The sequence below is a fragment of the Lissotriton vulgaris genome, chromosome 3_1, assembly GCF_964263255.1.
Source record: "Lissotriton vulgaris chromosome 3_1, aLisVul1.2, whole genome shotgun sequence".
In the NCBI taxonomy this organism is placed as follows: Eukaryota; Metazoa; Chordata; class Amphibia; order Caudata; family Salamandridae; genus Lissotriton; species Lissotriton vulgaris.
The window spans coordinates 953047475-953067424 of NC_141689.1; the positions used below are offsets into that span (position 1 = coordinate 953047475).

Below are 19950 nucleotides of genomic sequence, written 5' to 3' on the forward strand. Positions count from 1 at the left end.
CGGCCCCTGAGGAGGCTGCGCCAAAGGAACAGCAACCAACGGAAGAGGAGCTGGTTGTGGAGCAATCACAGGGGGTATAACAATCGGAGGTTGTACAGCCACAACTGGTGGCGGTGGTGCCGTAGCATTCTGTGCATAAGGGGGTGGTGAACTCGGGAGATGTGACATTAACGGATCGTTCCTTGCTTACTGTTCTTTAGTTGGCAAGGCTGGGTAGCATCTATCTACCGCTAACTTCTTTACTCGTTTCATCTGTTCACTTTCTTGTTCTTCTTCATTATCCCTAAATGCAACAGCAGCTTGTACCATTGACATACCTCGTTCTCATTTATTTTTCTTCACTAATTTCATTTCTCTCTGTTTGGCTTCTTTACGCCATAGGTGAAAAGAGTCCAACATCGCCGGCCGGGCTTTCTTCTTAAAAAGTTTAACCTCTAGATTATCCAAAATTTCTGTGTCAAAGCTACCATATTGTGGCCATTTTAAAACACCATCCTTTCTGGTGTATCGAATCCATACTTCGTTATATGTGATAGGGCCTACGCCATGCTTCACATAGAGCTCATATGTTGGAGTTCCAATCGGAGGAACCGGACACGAGTCCTCCAACCGGGAATCCCTACTACAACCAAGACAAAACAAATTCCCAAGTCTGCTGAGACCAGGCATCTTCGCTCTCTAGTCTAGCTTCAAACTTCAAAGGATTATCGAATACGATAGTCTCGTGAATACACGAGTCCCTTGGCTTTGGTACTTGCAAGTTCCAAATCAAAGCGATCCCAAAGGGATACCAAACTAAGAACTAAACTAAGGACTAGGAGACGCTCCACTTATACTTAACTGAGGTATCGATGACGTCACCAGAAGACTCGTCTATCGTTTCGCTCTACCAATCATCAAGGGTCCAAAACAGGGCGATAGTCAGGGCAGCAGTCCTTCGTAGCCGTCGGGACGCGGGGAACCTCGCAGCAAAGACCTTCGGACCACGTCGACATGCAGGGGTCGCTGAAGTGGTTGGCCGTACTCCGGAATTTTCACACGAAGCTCCTCACGAACCTCTGGCTTGGACCGGTACCGCTGATACGCCCAACGTTGGGCGCCAACTGAGGTACCAGGTTTTCATGGACCCGGCGGTGCCAGGGAGAACACCCAAAGACCTCGAGTCCTTCCTGTTCCAGACTACAGAAACACAGAGTCTTCTAGGTGAAGTCAAAGATCGAATTTATTGGCTGCAAAAAGTAACAGGTACCCTAGAAGTACAACAGCATGTATGTTCTCAGGAGACTGCTCGAATTTACAAAGCCAGTCTTCTCTTTTTATACAGAATAATAAGCTTCAGGCAAACATTCCTGATTTTACAGTTGACCATACACATATTTTTACTACAAAGAAAAAGCAGAGTCATGATGACAAGTCCACATTTCAGTTTGTCCAGTCCATGATAAATTACACGGCAAGGCCCAGAACTTTCATCAGATATCGACGGACCCCTAATAAAAACGGGCACCTCCACCTCGTAAAACAGGTCATAAAGAAAAAACAGGGACTGGTGTGTGTGAGATTAGGCATAGCTTGTGTGCGATGAACGGTTTATGACATGTTGTGCCTTGATACTAATCTCGTTCGGCCACTGGGAAGAACTGCCCGAACAGGTTTGGCTTGAGGCAGTGGAGTCAGCTCGCCCAGGTCACAGAGGAGTCAGCAAAGGTGTACGTGTCCTTCAGATCGAATTCGGCCTTAGTTATTTGACTATTATGAGGGCAATCACAAAATGGCTGCTGCTCACAAAGTGGAAGCCGAGGGTTCAAGACGAAAACTCAGTTTTCAGGGTCATTTCGTCACTCGACCGGGACGAAAATTCTTAGGTATAGTATTTAAATCATTTCCGGTCTGCTAGTATCAAAATCGTCATGATACGATGGTATTTATGACACGAGTGTAGAGCTTCGGTACCACAGAACACCTGGGTCCAGAATTCTCAGTACCACACTGTCTGGTGTTTCTGAGGGGATAATTTCTTGTGTTGACGGCCTGGTCCGTCCTACTTGTCTCTCCTCTTATATTCTAAATGATCGCCCTTCTTCAGGGTTCGATTCTGTCCGGCACGGTCCCCTTTTAGGGATCGTTCGATATTTTCTGGCCATGCCCTTGTTCTGAGCCCAATGAAGAATGGTGCAGTTGCACACCTCTGTTAGGGGTTCTTATTGTAAGTTAAGCAAAGTTCTTGAAAAAGTTTAAAAATATGTAAAGGAATTGCGTGCTGCTCCCTGTCTATGGCATAAGACTCTAAATTCCCATTCTTAAATACAAAAGTGAACTGTGGGAATACCCGCAGTTAAGGGAGTGCACAGCTATTGGATAACTGTCTCAAAACAAACTCGGTGTGGCCTGATTTAAACTATATTCACAAATGCTCAGAGGCAACAAGGTTCTGATCAAGTTATCAGGTTTAGTATCAACATGTTTTAACAAAACATTATATGTACATGATTTCAAGCATTATATGCATGCCAATTATCAGTGGGTATTCAAAACGATAAGATTTTGAGTGATACTTCAAGAAAACATAGCATTATACATAAACATGTGAATGCCTAGCAATAATGTTCTTTTCAAAAATCCCAATGCATTTCGGGTTCATGAATGGAAATCATTGAGAATGAACCTGACTTCCAGAGTCTTTTCCCTGAACCTCCATTGTTTGCTCACCACAGATCCAAGAATTTACGTGAAATGTTAAAACCTCATCATGAAGAGCCTGTTAAACCATTCAAGGGCATGACGAAATGCCACAACTGTGGCCAGTGCAGTAATGTGATTCTGGGCCATACCTTCATGCACCCACAGACGGGTCACAGGATAAAATTGAAGCACACATCCAATTGCAATACTGAACAAGTAATTTACGCGATCAAATGCCCCTGTGGCCTTGTATATGTAAGCAGAACCAGTAGAAAAATTAAGACACGCATTAGCTGTGCACTCCCTTAACTGCGGGTGTTCCCACAGTTCACTTTTGTTCTGAGCCCGATATGGTCTAGGCCTTTAATTCGTGGCGCTTGCCAGCGGCTGGCTGCACCCGCCTGCTCTTCTGTTCTGTGGCTGGGGGTCTTGGCGTGGGCTCTGGCAACCCTACTTCTTGTTCTGTGGGAATCTTGTGAGATCATGTTCTTCTTCTCCCGCCTGCCCTCATTGCTGAGGCGCCTTTCTGTCTTGTCTGTTGACTTCCAGCTGTGATAGGCTCAGCTGCCCTCTTCACTGGGTGTGTTTCCCGGTGGAGGGCTTTGCCTGCCTTTCTGCCTCTTCTCCTTGGAGTCTGTGGGTGGCTCTTCTTCCTTGGTACTCCTCTGGTAGAGATCACTGGTTGGGCTTGGGTGCACTGGCCTCTCTTCGCCTTGTCCCTGCTTCCTCCTGCTTGATGAGGGTTGTGCTGCCTCTTTTTGTCGTCATATCGCACCCCCTCAGGATCCTGTGTTCTGTAGTGGTGACGAGGTTCCCTTCTGGCTGGGGGGACTGGGCTGTTCTCCCTGTCCCTGTTACTCATCCCCTATTGGGCCCTGCTCCCTTCTGACAGACCCTCCTCCCTCTTGGGTATGGCTAGGGCATCTATTCTACGTTAGGGAATCTGCGGCTAGTGGGATCTATCAGATGTACGAGTTACTTACCTTCGGTAACGATGTATCTGGTAGAGAGGAATCTAGCAGCAGATTCTTTCACGACCCACCCTGCCTCCCCGTTCTGCGAGGACCCTTCTTTGGTCTTCTGCACTCGCCTGCCTCCGGGTGGTTTTCTGCTTGGCCTTTTCTTACTCCCTCCCTAGGGGGATTCTAGTCTTGTTGTTTGCTCCATTTCTTCCCTTCTGGTGCTTGGTTGATGATTTCAAGGGTGCTTCTGCGCCCCTGTACCCTGGTCTCCAGTGTGGGGTCTGCTCTTTTTCCTCTTGTTGCTTTCACTTCTGGCCCCTTTGCAGTTCTGAAGGTTGAGGTCCCTTGGCCGGGTCTCGACCCTTAGCTCTTGTAGGGGATGCCCTGTTGATGTCTGGGGTGAATTGTCATTCCTCTTCCGTTCTGGCCTTGATGCCCTTCTCGGTTCTGGGCTGTGGTTGCAGACTTTTTCGTCTGCTGTGCAATTTTTCACTTACTTCCTGCCCCTGGGAGGCTGTCCTATTGTTTGCAGGCTTGCTTGCAGTAGCTGTGCTCGGTTCTTTCCTTTCATGACTTTTGGTGCCATAGTGCCTGGCACCATTCTGGATGGTGCGGTTCCACACCATTCGTTTCTTCAATTTCTGTTAGCTACTTTTTTCGCACACTGTTACCGTATTCTCACAGTTTTTGTTGTGAAGGCTCTGCATTGTGGCTCGGAAAAGTTCTCCGAAGAAAACTGACGTAGGTGCGCCGGGTGGGACTCATGTATCCACGCTGACGTTACGGACACAGACGACGTCAGGGCGGATTCACATGGTGCCGTCCCACTGACGCGCAGGGGCTGCTGTGGCAGAAAAATTTTCGGGATCCAGTCTCATGCCTGGGGATAATTCTACATTAAGTAATCTGCGGCTGGAATCGTCTATACTAGATACATAGTTACCGAAGGTAAGTACGTCGCTCCCCAGATACAATATAAAATATAGACATCCCTGAGGCCTAGCTGGTTTCCGCCCCACTGGTGGAGCAAATCAGCCCAAAAACAACCGATCTGCTTCTGAGGAGCAAGGGTAAAGTAGGGGTGAAAACAAAAGGATATTGCCCCCTTTGGGGAGCAACCCTTGCCCATTGGGTCACTCACCAGAAACAATGGACAAATAGTCATCCCTGGCGTCTGATGGGTTAAAACCCCAAGGGGGGGGTACATAAAGACCACTAGGCATCAAGGTCAATAAAAAAAAAAAATATTGCGTTGGGAGCTGCTCACTATGGACATGACCACGCCCACACTCCTAAAAAGAATATGATTAAACTGATTCTTCCCTCTGTGGAGGGGGACCCCAATCTGCCCTTCCCCTGGGGGAATGGAGGCAGAAAGCTCACTAGACACCAGGAAAGGTTTTTTTTTAATATAAATATATAGAGTTGGTGATTGCCCTTCTGGGGTTGGCAATGCCCTTCCCCCAACAAGAAGTCAGACAGTCTTTCTGCCCCCACTTCCCCCCTGGGGAGTGTTGAAGGGTAAGTTCCCCTGATCGGTCCCCGGGAAGGGCAGAAAGCCCACTAGACACCAGAGTGTCTAAGGGTATTCACCCCAATCTGACCCCCCCTCCTCCAGGGGACAGAATGCCCATCTAACGCCAAGTATTTCAAAGAAAACAAAACGAGGGTGCTGCCTACCCTGTCATCGAGCCATATGTCCTCTCCTGAAGGGGCAATAGTGGAAAAATGTAAAAAGTTCACTTGACACCAGGGATTTTGCCTTTGGTGCAAACAAAAGTGGTGCGGGTATTGCACGCTTGCATTGGCAACACCCCACCCCCAAAAAGGGACAAACCCATCTTGTGTTTTTTTTTGTTTTTTTTAGGAAATCCGTTTTCCTTTTTAATTTTGCGATTCTGTATGAATTCCATAAATGTTGGAAATGGCTACAAACATAGTAATAGGTCCATTAGTTTTACAGGAGCAGACCGTGTCTTTGTGAATCAGTAGCTAAAATTCTTACATTTGCATGTACTTGTTTCCGAGCCACAATAATTAGTCTGTTTTTTTAACCAGGAATATTCCATAAATTTATTTTAGATATTTTTCAGTTCCATCAAGTTAACATTACAACTTTGTCATGATAAGTTCAGTCAGTGCAACAAAATAAAGTACTTCTATCATTATTTCTAATCTTTGATGACAATACTGTTCCATCTACTGTTTTGGTGCTAAATCCAAATTAACCTGTGAAAAAGCTCAAAACCTCTTACTCTCCAACACTAATCTTATACATTCTTGATTTACTTTTATTAACGATTAGTGATAGCCTGAATGTTTTCATTATGTTAAAGCTGATTTTGCTTACCAAGATATTTTCACACAATTGTCATTCAAGTGAAAGAATGCCCATCTCTAGTTGCAAATACATTAGAGACGTCTGTAAACAATGCCCTTTTTAGGTCAAGCCTACTAAACAGTGTATGTGCAGTCTGTTGGGAGGCATATTGTGGCTTACCATGAACTTGGGGAGGCCTGGAGCCCCCCCCATTGCATACGATTAGTTGGCTTTCCTGGTCCTTCTCATTTGGCTGCTTCATATTTGTTTCCCAGTTGTTAATCTTGTGCTTGTCCCTCCCATGGACCGTTAACTCTTTAAGTTTCTTTGTCTAGCTGGCAACACTGCTTTCACTACGTTTTAGGTCTTGTGTGTAGCGTTGTACAGCAACTCTCTGCGAGACCCTTGTGATGGTGATTTCTGAAGAGGGCTTTAAGCCCTGCCCTTCATTTCCATTGGCTGGCGTCACCGTTTATGATAAACGGTGGCCTGCCATTGGAAATTAGGGTTTTCTGTAGACGCCCTTTCGCCTCCGAGCCAGACTCAGTGGCCTGCTTTGCGTCTGTCGAAGAGCAGTTTCTTATCTTCATGTTAGAAACACATGGACCCATAAAGACAAGAGCTCCCCAAACTCCGTCTCCAGCGCGGTCCTCCTTTCACTTTCGGGATCACACTTGTTTATTGATGCTTTCATTCCATTTGGTTTGCCCTACCATTAATGTAGATTCCCCTTGATGTTTTCATTTTTTATTTTTCGCCCACTTGAGTTTCTTTTGTTTACGGTCTTAATTAATTACGGCCGCGCTTTCTTGTTTGTTGTTTTATGGTTTCATATAGCGCTTGTGTAGAGCTGTGAGCTGACTCCAGGTTACTGGGAAGCTAATGTCCAGGTCTGGGATTATCCATTTCAAAGAATGTGCTTCATTATTTGCTGCCGTACGCATTCATGTAGGTTCCCCTTGATGTTGTTTTAATGTTTTTTTCCTACACACCCGAGTTTCTATATTTTTTACCTTCTTAATTAATTGCGGCCGCGAAAAGAAGAATCTTATCTACCCCTCTTGTTACCATGCATTTAAAAATAAACATGCTGACTGAAGAAATGTTGAGAAAATGTAACAGACTCGCTCACTAACCAATAGTGACTCAGCGAGCCAGCCGGTGTTCCATAATCCGCTGCCCCCTGTGAGGCAGTGCCCCCCCCTGTTTTGCGCATGCGTACGCATGCGCACATTACGGCCGATGACGTAGTACCGCGCCCACCATCATTCCGTGTCATCGTTGCGCATGCTCTATTCGAACATGGCTCGCGTCTCGGGCAGAAAACGCCCGCGGGGTCCTTGTGCCGACCTCTGTACACAGCCCGTCTCCGTACCCCCCACCTGCAGGCCGGTATTGCCCCGCATTAAAGCTGCTACATATTTATTTAAAATGTACGTGTTATACAAATTCCATTTCTGACAGCTCTCAGCGTATCCCCAGTAAGTGTCCTCAATTCTTTAGCCTTTCCTTGCTATCGGTCCATCTGATCGGCCTCACTTGGACTTCTTCTCAGACCCCTCTCCCTTTCCTGCTGTAATCAAATCTCCATCATAGATGGTGATTAACATGACATTAATTAAAATGAATTTAGAACTGTTCCAGCCTCGTACACCGCCTCAGGCTGCTGGCGGCTCGAGGCTGTGAACAATGTTGGCACAAGGACCCCGCGGGCGCTCTCTGCCCTTCTCCGCCCCGTGACGTAGAGGGTGCAGCCACACACGGGGATACAGTGACTCTCGGAACACCAGCCTGCCTCTGACACCTCTGGAAAGTCAGAGAAGGGATTAGCAGAACGGAGCTGCTTTTACCCACAGCAGTAAAAATCAACCGGCACCAGTGCTGTAACAATAGCACCCACATCCCCTGTGGCGCGTGTGGGCCCGAGCTTCAGGGGGGCCCCATTCGACACTGTGTTCAGATGGCAGGTTTCAGTGCGCTGACCTATAATTGCACCGTCCGTGGGTTTCGGAGCAGCAGACTTGGTGTGTACAGATACATTTAGTGTTCCATATATCCCAGCCGCTTACATGTCTTAATTGACAACACTTTAATTTTCCTAACTTCGATACATTTTTGTACAGCAACTGCAATTCCTTAAAGCTTGCTTCAAGTTTCTTAAATAAATAAACATTTTGCAGTTATTTCAAAGCTATAGAAGTACGGAAAAGTAATTTCCCTAGTTATTTAGATCAATCTACCAGATGGCAATGACCAATATTCATGTTTTAGTTTTTTTGTTTTATACCTGATGACATTATTACTCTATTTTTAATTAGTGTTTTTATTGATTAAGGTGTATAGTATTTATAATTTAGCACATTCTGTTTTGGCTGAACAAATACACTCTATAAAAATGCCACTAATGTCCCCGGCAGCTCCTTTCCTGATATTTACAGGAGAAAAAGTCTTTATGGCCATAGTGGTTGACACATTTTAAGTGTTTATTTTTACTTCAGATGGTGAATGAATATCTGGCTATAATAAGCAAGTTACATTGCTATATACTCCCTACTGCCCATTCGCTTCCCACTGTATTACTCTGATTTTGTGTCATTTTCTTTTGCTTTTACCTGATTCCTTTATTAGGTCTCGCCTGTCGATGCGCATGCGCATCGAGCAAGCGAGAGTATTGGGACTTATCCACTCTTTCCCCAACTTGCAAGGAATCGTGGCGATTCCTTGCAGTGCCCGTGACTTTTAAGCTCAATGCGCATGCGCATTGAGCTTAAAAGCGCGTGCACGTCCGTCTTGGTTTACCCGCTCCGCCCCCTCCCCTTCCCGCCGTCTCGCATTTCCCCTGCCGCATCAAAGGCTTTCACGGCCGGCCGGCCATGCTTTCAGTTTCACGACCGGCCGGCCGTGTGAATTACATTCCAAAGCCCGCTCTCCCTGCTCCGCCCCCTGCTCCGGCCGAGACGCATTTCTCCTCCCCCCTCCTGGGTCAGGTTACCCTGCTTTCTCTTTCGTTTTTTTCGTTATGCTTTCTGGCAACAATAGGCAAATAAATTCACCTCAAAATAGGGAGTCTTAACTAGACTCGACTGAGAGCCTCGTAAAAGAAAAATGTCAATGACTTAAAAAAAGAAGCAAGAAAAAAAGCCGAGCACTGAATCATAATGACCCGTCCTGCTAAAAAGGGAAAACTGACCCACATGTCAGCTCTGAGCATCCTGCTAACAAGCTTAAAAGCCCATCAGTGGAGCTCGCGCCACACAGTCGAGTAACGCAGGCAGAGAGAGGGACATCCGGGGCTCTGCTCACCATGGAGGTACGTTCAGCATGTTTAACTACTATCACCAATGCTCACAAACTATTGAAAAGGAATTTAAAGTTGGAATCTTAATTTAAATGTGTATGCCGAATTTAAAGTTGTATTTAAAGTTGTATGCTGGCCGGGGGGCGGGGGAGAAGAGGTGGCCTTTAATTCTTTAAAGCAATATGTGCAAGCCAATATGGGAGCTATTTAAATAATAATCGCACGGACCTCGAACATATTTTCACCACACACTCCTCGAATCCAGACACAATTCCTTCCATACGTTTTGTCTATCTTGCCTCAGCCTACTTTTTTAGAAATCCCGAATCAGTTGCAAAAAATGGACATTTTCTGAGAAGCGTGTTTGTGCCGGTTTATTTCATTGTAACTGCGGCGCGTGTGTACCTTGCTGTTCAGCTCAGATGGTGAACACAGCTGCACCCAGGATTATAACCAACTGAGCTAGATTAAGTGGCCAGTACCACTGCTTTAAAGGGTACTGTCTGTCTGGTACTGAGTGCGGTTACTTTTTTATTTTCAGAGAAAGAGTAGCTGCACTTCTCATGAGAATCATAATAATTTTAATTGTAGAGTACCTGTACTTTACAAAAAACAAGCTGTTACCTGCACTTCTATTTCTATTTCGCCATTTCTAGCACTGGCCAGTACTATGCCACCCATGTTGGCTCATTCTTTTCTCCTTCCTAGGCAGACGCAACAAGTACCAATGATTTAGGCAATAGTTACACCACGTTTTTAAATAACATATTTCAGTAATGTTTTTGCTGTGCGCGTACGTACCTGTCAGATACGTTCCGGGTACATTAATCATCATGATATATTGGTTGTAATAAGAAATGTTAATAATCATCATGATGTGTTTGTTGTAATAAGAAATGATAGCAACTTTGTAAGTAACGTTGAACGCAGTGTTCTAATTTAAAGAAAGCATACGCATTGCTTACCCGTGCCCCACCCTCACTCACCCTCACTCACTCACCCTCAACCCCTCAACCCCTCAACCCCTCACCCTCACCCCCTCACCCTCAACCCCTCACCCCCTCACCCTCACTCGCCCTCACCCTCACTCACCCTCAACCCCTCACCCTCAACCCCTCACCCTCACTCGCCCTCACCCTCACTCGCCCTCACCCTCACTCACCCTCACCCTCACTCTCAACCCCTCACCCACCCTCAACCCCTCCCCCTCAACCCCTCACCCTCAACCCCTCACCCTCACTCACCCTCAACCCCTCACCCACTCACCCTCAACCCCTCACCCTCAACCCCTCACCCTCAACCCCTCACCCTCAACCCCTCACCCTCAACCCCTCACCCTCAACCCCTCACCCTCACTCACTCACCCTCAACCCCTCACCCTCAACCCCTCACCCTCAACCCCTCACCCTCAACCCCTCACTCACCCTCACCCTCAACCCCTCACTCACCCTCACCCTCACTCACCCTCACTCACCCTCACTCACCCTCACTCACCCTCACTCACTCTCACTCACCCTCACTCACCCTCACTCACCCTCAACCCCTCACTCACCCTCACTCATCCTCACTCACCCTCAACCCCTCACCCTCACCCACCCTCAACCCCTCACCCTAACTCACACTCACCCTCACCCTCACTCACCCTCACCCTCACCCACCCTCACTCTCACTCACCCTCACTCACCCTCACTCTCACTCACCCTCACTCACCCTCACTCTCACTCACCCTCAACCCCTCACTCACCCTCAACCCCTCACTCACCCTCAACCCCTCACTCACCCTCAACCCCTCACTCACCCTCAACCCCTCACTCACCCTCAACCCCTCACTCACCCTCACTCACCCTCACTCACCCTCACCCACCCTCACTCACCCTCACCCACCCTCACCCACCCTCACCCTCACTCACCCTCACCCTCACCCTCACCCTCAACCCCTCACCCTCACACAGTGCAATAGGTCTCGGAGCATTTGAGTTAGAGCTTTTAGAATTGTTTATGGGGTTTTTTATTTGTAATTCTTTAGCATTGGCTACAGGAAACAAAAATGCTAAAGATTTACCAAAAAAAACCCATAAACAATTCTAAAAGCACTAACTCTAATGCTGCGAGACCTATTGCATTTCCAATGCTTGTTTGTTGTATCTGCTATTATTTGTTGTCTTTACCGCTGTTTTTTTCCTCCCCTTCGCCTACTCTCTTACTGCCGTATTGCTGATTTTGTGCTGCTGTTACTTGATTACTGTATTTGTTGTTATTGTTTTTTGCTATTTCTCCCCCCGCTTCCTGCCATTTTTATCCTACTCAATCCAACTAACAGACTCTCGTGTCCACTACTCAAAACTACCTCTTATTTCCCTATACTAATCCATCACTAATCCTCTTTGGGTTGCGGAGTATCGAGCTACTCACTGAAAAGTGACTTGTTGCCTTGTCAGGGGTAGTAAGCACTACATAAATACAATTACAAAACAATAACATTGTCATTTACAAAGGCCAAAAGCTATAACTTTGACAAGTGCGAGACCTACTGCGTTGCAAATGCTTGTTTCTTTTGTGTGAATCACTCCAATATAGTGTGTGTGTATTTTCGGCCTATTTGTGTACTTCTCTCCCCCTGCACTCCTTTTTGCTCCTCGATTCCCAACTGCTTTTTCCCATTCTCCTTCCTCTTGCTCTCACCCATGCGCTTCTCTGCATTGGTTCCCTCCACCTGCACCCACTGTTGCTTTCCCCCCAACTCTCATTTTGCTTCTGTTCCCGTCCAATCCCCTTCCATCCCCCAACCCTCTACCTCTGTTCCTTTTGTGTCCCCTACAGTGTTTCTTTGGCGTTCCGCCCCATTCTCTCTCCCCACCCTTCCGCATGTTATTTTGCTGTTTGCCCTCACCCTTCCCAGTGTTGCTTCGCAATCACCATGTTGCTTCGCTCCACCTGCATGCCCAATTTAAAGTTCAAACTGCTACTGTTTCATTACAGCGCAAAGAAACCGTTTGGTGTATGTGCGCTCTACAAATGTACTGTTTCATTAGCCTCACTGTGCCTATGTACTAGTAGGCAAAGTGGAAGCCCATTCTTTTTCTGTACAAGATGAAGTTTAGCAACTGGTTATGTGCAGAGGTCATTTTAATAAACTCCTGCTTTAGAGTACTCTTGGGGCATTTGTTTACATTTTTGAGAAAGATATTACATCTTGTTTGTGTATGCACAACAAGCAGAAAAAGACACTTGCTCTTTTTTTTCTGTAATGCATGCCCACTGTCCATATCTGTAAAATTCCTCACCTTTGCTTCCCTCTCCAGCGATGATATTTTACTTCTAATCACATCTATGGATCGTATTTCTTTTATGCTGTCCATAAATTATGCACATTTTAATGGTTAAATCACGAATCTAGCGCTTTGAGGTCATTTTCATAATGTGACTGCTGTTTGGATGTTTCTAGCTTATTCTAATATTGTCTGTTCTAGATCAGTCGATGCCCTAAGGTAAATGTGTGGTGCTGTAATGACTCTTAGACAAAGTAGTGACATTGTTACAGAGGCGGGGAAAACTTAATAATATCCTTACATGCTTCTTGTGATTACTGGTTACCAGGCATGATTAAACAATATTTTTTAATTTTCTAGGAACATTTTTTGAAAGATGGAAAAACAGAACAGCTAAAAGAAGAACTTGAAAAGAAAAATGAAGAAATAAGACATTTTAAAAAAGTTGTTACACAGTGGGAGGTAGGTCCTTTATCACTGTTGGACTATGTGCCAGTTAGTAGTATTTCAATATGTTAGAATTTAGTCTTGTAAATTACATGCATTTTTCCACTTTGAAAAATTGCAGAAATTATACTGAAAGAGATGCCATCTGTAAATTATAATTAAAATCCATACCCAGTCCCCTTGTCTGCAGACACTTGGGATTTTCCAAGCAGAAATGAAGGTACCAGTACATCTTTCAATGAAAATAATTATCTTTTTCCTAGCAGGGCGCTTGTTCACTGCACACATTTCCCCTTTCAGCTGCCTGTTCGCTGAGTCCTTCTGAAGTTAGATGTGAGAGTGTTTTTTCCAGTTAGAAGGACCTTTTTTTCCTCTGTCTTCCTGTAGCACCCCTTGAATTCTTACCTGTGGAGTTTTCACCTAGGTCTTTTATGCCAATTTTTGTAAGTCACATTCATTGAGCTGACTTTTGTTTGTGCTAGTAGTTCTCTGGGACTCTAAACTCCTGGCATGACTGGATGTGTAATTCACTCTCCAAAAGCATTTTATTGACTTGAGATCCTTGGTGACCTTCCAATTTTGGTTTTGCCTCCCAACAGATCCTTTAGGATTTTGTTGTGCACAACTGGTCAGTGATGCCTTATGCTTGTCAAAAGATGTTAAGTGCTGTCCAACCACCTAGTTTTGTATTTGTAATATTGTTGATCTTTAGATGTTTCTGGTTACGTGGCTGTATCAAATGGCTTTGATCATGTTCCCTGTACAGCACAAGAAACAGGAAATTGGACTCCATCTCACTCCCTGCCAGTTGATGGGGACAATAAGTAGTCAGTCTCCTTTTCGGGAAACAGAAGGCTATGATTCATGAGAATACATTGCTGCAAAACTCCCACAGAAAATATTTGCCAGGAATAAGAATTCCCACAGAAGCCACACACAAAACAAATTATTTCAGTAGCTTTGGGTTCAAACAGCATCACACCTGGGGGCCTTTAAGTTCCATGTATGAATCAGACACTAGCACTGGAATTAGAATCTCAAGAAGGATCATTTTCCATGAGATGACCACCTTTAAAAGAGGTCCTACCTCCAGATTTGTGGATCTCAAACAGAGTTTCAATTCTCAGCTGAAAATTTCCCCAAGAGGAGAGTGGGTTTCACGATGATCTTTGAACCCGGGAAGAGGCTCATGCTCTAGAGGAAGTTCAGACTCTTGAATTCTGTAACTCAAGCAGTTTCAACAAGAGGTTTGCATGTCATTGACAAGTCAAACTATATAAGAACACTGGTGTCAAAGAAAAATCAGTTGTAAAAGCCATTCTGCTTTGTTTGAGGCTAATGATGGGACAGAGCACTGATTGTCACAGAACTGACAACAGGGGATGTAAAACGGAAGTAGACACATTTAGATCCAGAAATGGGTCGTATAGTGGCTCATCGTAAAAGTAGCGGACATCCCTAGGTAAATCGCAAAAAAAAACAAAAGAAATGTTTTAAAAATTCTAACAGATGGTCAGACTATCACAGTTTTCCTGTGCAGTGCATCCCACTACTCACTCACCTTTGCCACCTCAGAATTTGAAGCAAGAAAAACAGATCAACTGCACATGGCAACTAATACTTGGAATACATATTAAGTTGACCCATTACGCATCGGTGGAGGTTGCTTTTGATGCTTATCTCAATAATGCATTATCATTTGGTGAGATTTGGCCTAAATTTAGTTACAGGGCAGCTTTTCATCAAGAGGTTACCATGCAGGTGGATGACGAGAGAGATGACTTCCTCATTGAGCCTCTGACTAGATCTGAGAAACCATTCAATATCTCCATATACATATATTGAAGAGAGTTCTGAAGTTAATAACTGAGAGTTTTAAAAATCCAGTTAAGACTAGGCTCAGTCCATTACACTATGAGTAGAGAGAAAATTGAAGGTGCCACCTCAATATTCCATTTATTTTATATGCCATGCAGTATCAGAATTTCTGATGCGTATAGTAGATTCATCACCTGTCGAATTTCCCAAGGCTCCAGACTGGATCCGTAGAATACTTCAATACTCCTGCGTGTCAGTAAGTGGTGCTGTGTTGCTTCATGGTGGCTCCATACTTTGCCGAAATTGATGGACCGGTGCCGCTTGTAACCCCCAACCCTGCATAATGACGTCCGTTCCTTTATTCTGAACCTTTGGACACCGATCTGGAGCTTTGCTCCCACCTTCACTGATATTTTTTGATGACTCCATAATTCATGCAGTGTGCTAGGGGAAGATGTCCCCACAGAAAACAAAACAATTCAGTCCATGCAGTGACTGCAGTAATCAGATGCCAGTCAAAGACCCACAAAAGGTGTGTCCGTAGTGCTTGTGCTCCATGCATTGCTCTTGTCTTTTCAACAAGTGTGCCCTCATGCATCCCAAGGCAATACGGAATGGAAACGTAGAATGCTCCCTTGCCAAGCTCAAGAATAGGCTTCAGTAAAAGCATAGGTACAGCTCCAAGTTGCGGGTCTGGCCTTACCTATCCTGCAAAAAATCCACTCGGGTCAAATCCTCCTGTAAGTCCATCCAGAGACCAGCATAAGAATGCCAAGCGGTACTCAAAGCTATCAAGAAAGCGCAAAGGGGTCACAATAATGGTCTCATTCTCCCCATGTATCCTAAGTCCGAGCCAATCCAGTGATTGGCCCGGTCAAGCCCTGAATTTCCCCAAGTTATTGTCAATCCCACAGCAAATAGCAGCCTTCAGAGAGGCCATGCAGTGGTACTTGGATGAGATTCCGGCTACCTCTGGTATGCCTTGAGGCCGCGTGCTGCCTCAGTAGTCTCAAGTTGGATTTCCACTGGCAGGACCTTCCTCGACACTGACCATCGCTGTGGTACCTGCTACTGGACCTGCACCAACTCTGGCACTAATTTCAACCTTGGCACCAAAATCCACACCAGTTTCTTCTGTATTGGTGCTGATCGATAATTCAATTCTGATGCAGATCTGACCTCAAACATCAGCTTGATCCAATGACGCATGATGTACTATGAAATTACAAAAGTGCAACTGATGGTTATGCAGCCCAATTTCAATCCAGTACCTCTACTCCTACCCTGGTATCAGCAGAGGATTTACTCTATTTTTGGTTTTGATTCGATCCGACTGCAAGAGGCACCCAGTGTTCCTCAAGTCACTGATGATGAGGAAGAGTGTAGTTTGCTTCCCACTCATTGTAATGAGGATTCTTTGAATATGGACTTAAGGACTGCTAGTGGAATAAATAAACCCCCTGAAATGGAGCTAGACTTGCCACCTTTGCCACCAATGGGAGAAAGTACCTCATTTGTAGTGGTGGTTGGGAGGGCAGCCGTTTTGACTGAGATTCTTAAACTAGGCCCAGCTTTATCTGAGCTGATATTGCCAACATGTGGCTGGATGAAGTGAGGTTAATCTCAATTTCTTTCCAATCAACCCTTTGGATAGGGAATGGAAAATAATTGATGCTTTTGGAAAGAGAATGTTTTCCTCCGCAACTAAGCACTCTGATCTTTATCATTCTGTTTGCCTCTGTGTTTTGGGGGGGGGGGGGGGGGGGGGGATATACCCATGCACTATGGGACATGGCCAGGTATATTTTGCAAACTGTTCCGGAGGACCTCAGGGCATCACTAGCCCAAAATATAGGCAACAACGCAGCCAGGATGCAGCATCCTTAATTGACATGCTTTTGGTCGTCTCCAGGCTATTTGGAGAAAAGACTGATTCAGCGCTAGAAGAATTCATGGACATTCGCACCACAGAAAGATCCATGGGTCTATTGATGCTGGCCAAGCAATTTCTCCACCAGTTCAGGAAATTCAGAGGTTATTGCAGGGGGCATGCCTGTAGAGGGCACTTGCTAGTTCTGCAGCAACCAAACCAATTCTTTCTATGCCTGGGATGTCACATTGACAGAAACCATCCCATCCAGCATGGAAAGCAGTCCTTAATTCTTTCACCACTAGTGACCGAACCACCAAGTCGCTTTGGTTTGCCCTTTCAGGCACATGCCTGGCCGATTGGGGGCAGAATACAGTATTTTCTCAGAATGTTCAAAGGAGCTATATGCCCTGCCCTTCATTTCCTCTGCAGTCCACCCTCCTCCCACTTCTGGAGGAAGCATCTTCAATTCTGATGCGGAAAGTTCAGCCTTTTTTTGTTCAACGCTACCATTAAATGCAAACTGGACTCCTTCTACTAAAGAAAGATGGCGGCCTATTAAGGATCCTCCTCCCCCCACCCCCCTCCCCCCTCCCCCCCCCCCCACTGAAGGGTTTTCTGGGGTAGTACAGGTTCAAAATGCTCACTTTGACTCCGATCCGGTCAGCTCTAGACCTGAGAGGCTGGATGGCGACCCCGACTTGCAGAACTTGTACTAACCTATACCTGTTCTGCAAAATTATAGGCATTACCTACGACCCATGGTGGGCGAGGAACACTTTCAATTTATTGTGATCCCTTTGACCTTGTGGCACTTTCCAGTGCAAATAATGGAAAGGCGATGCAGAAGAGGATTCTGTTGAGGTGGATAGCCTTTTGTGTTAATATCTGCTGCACACATGCCAAGAAACAGTCACATAAAGGCCTGCATTCTCATTATACCATGGCCAAGGTTGCTAAACTGGCCTTGTTGAGAGAGGGGTTACCTATTCTAGACATCTGCCATGCTGCAACATGGGGTAATGGTGTATACACTGGTTAGGCCCAACAGAAATGTCACTTTGCTTACTTTGTTCTGCAGGAATCTTTGGTTAGAGTCCACAACCAGGACTCTCTACCTTTTCAAGGTAATGTTGTGGTTTCTATTCTAAAGTGAGGTGTTTGCAGTTAGATGAGGCCATGAGAAGGGTGTCACTTACTTTTAGCAACGCTTTTTTTTTTGGGGGGGGGGGGGTACTCTAACCACAGATTCCTCACTGCCCTCCCACCTTTCAGGTTCTGTGAATTTGATTTCTTATCCATCTAAAAAGATCCAAGTTAGGAATTGGCACTCTATCTCAAACAATTTCTCTACGCATGTCTGAGGGCATGGAAGGGACATCAGTGTGCAGGGATGGTGCTTAAATACATCTCTGCTCTGTCACTTCTGAAGCAGTATGGAGTCACTGCGGAGCCACAGTGTGCCATCTATAGATACACCGGAGCACTGCTGAAGAGTTTCCGTGATCCAATCTGGCACTTGAGGATATTCTAAAGGTGAGGTTTCTGCTGTTAAAGTATCCACCAGAAGGCGTGCTGCAAGAGGTAAATAACTTGTTCTTATGTTCCTTCATGTAATCAGGCTAGAAGCTTTCACCCAGATTACAGTTTGTGGACCTCCTCCAGACAGGGAGAGTTAGAGTTTGGACTCAGTTGGCCTGAAGGATGCATCAGATACAGAACTAGAGAATTGCTCATTCATTTTGCTAAACAAATATGATAGACACCAGCGAAAGGGTGTATTCGATGTGTAGTTGATACCCACTCTACGGCTTGCAAATTGGTAAACACAAGCCAGCTTCTCTGGCAACGTGCCTGGATAAGAATTTGCACATTTGTTTCAGAAGTGCATCTTCATCTCTTGAATTGTAGTGTAGTTCCTATATTCCCAATAGGCTCTGCGCATTGGAATAACATAAACGGTAGTTTAGACGTAGTACTGAGGTCGACTAGGTCTCTACTGAATATGTTAGACTTAATTAGGTATGCCAGCTAGCCCAGAGGTCACTAGAAACTTTCTCGAATGAACAGGGAGGAGTTAACTTCCCTGATTAGACAAGAAGGGATTAGTTTCTGACAACCGCATAAACATGACAACTTTGCTCCCTCCAGAATAAGGAGACTATCTCCAGAGTCGTGTGAAAACAATAGATAGCTATTTCACTCAGTCAATCGTGCATACTTAGTTTCACCAGAGTGCAGGGAAATAGAGAGACGGGCGTTTTCAATAAAAGGTGTTATTTATTGAGCAGTCTTCTTTCTCATGCAAGAGAAGTGAATTGCCACAATTGCAATACTTATCATAAAGTAAAGTGCGTACAGTAAAAGGAGTATTATGAAATAATACTGTAAAAGCATTGATATGGTTTCTGAGCCATATGATACTTAAAACAGATAAAATATATACAATACATACAAAGATAAAAGTTTGACTAAACGTACTCAACTGGTGCTTTTAAATTAGGCATACCCCAGTGTACCTAACCTAAGCCTAGTACGTGGGAAGGAGTAAGGGAGTTGCATTTTTAGTTTAAGTTAGTTTTGCCAAGAATCTGAATCAAGAATTCTCTAAGGGTCTAATCAGCTCCGTACCTTGGTTTTAGAATGAAGGAGGTCTTGTATCTCGTTCTCAGGACTCGATCTCCCAGTAACCCGCCCGGGTGACTGGAAACACTGGAGCTGGATTTTCTCGGCAGGAGAAAAGACAGCGTCTTTCTCAGTGCGTCAAATGGGAGGGACGGCTTCCTTCGGCACTCGCCTCAGCTGGGCTTTGGTTAAGTAGATAGCCGCTCTGCTCCAAACCACCGTGTGTTGCTTAAGGCAAATGCTGGTATATTTATACATGGAGGGTGCCGAGTTTGACTTAAGGTTGGACATAAGACATCACTAACGAACTGTCACTAAGAACTGGCAGTTCTTTCGGACTCGCAGGAGTTCTAGGACAAATCAAAACAAAAGCATGGGGAATTCCCGGGCTGCTGGAGGTTTGGTTTGTTTAAAGAACGCGTTGTACTTTCTAGGAGTCTAAGGAAGTAGCCTTGCCGTATTTGGACTGCATTGGCTATTACCAAATATGGATATGATTCTTATGCCTTTATAAGGATATGATTTGTTATAACCACATAAGGGCATAAATCTGGAATATTTAATTAGGGTCCTAGATACATTCACAACAGAATATGCGCTTGGATGGAGGTTATTTTTTTGACCCCCAGGGTGGATGAGTTGTGGGAAAAGATTGAAGA

General features: G+C 45.2%; 1 protein-coding gene across 2 annotated transcripts in view; it reads left to right on the forward strand.

Moving 5' to 3' along the window:
* GKAP1 (G kinase anchoring protein 1) overlaps positions 1 to 19950 on the forward strand; it is an 863343-nt gene that overhangs the window by 634707 nt on the left and 208686 nt on the right. For both annotated transcript variants that reach the window (XM_086961315.1, XM_086961316.1), the window contains exon 8: positions 12892 to 12993. In XM_086961315.1, the coding sequence (XP_086817441.1) occupies positions 12892 to 12993 (102 nt within the window). The remainder of the gene's footprint in view (positions 1 to 12891; positions 12994 to 19950) is intronic.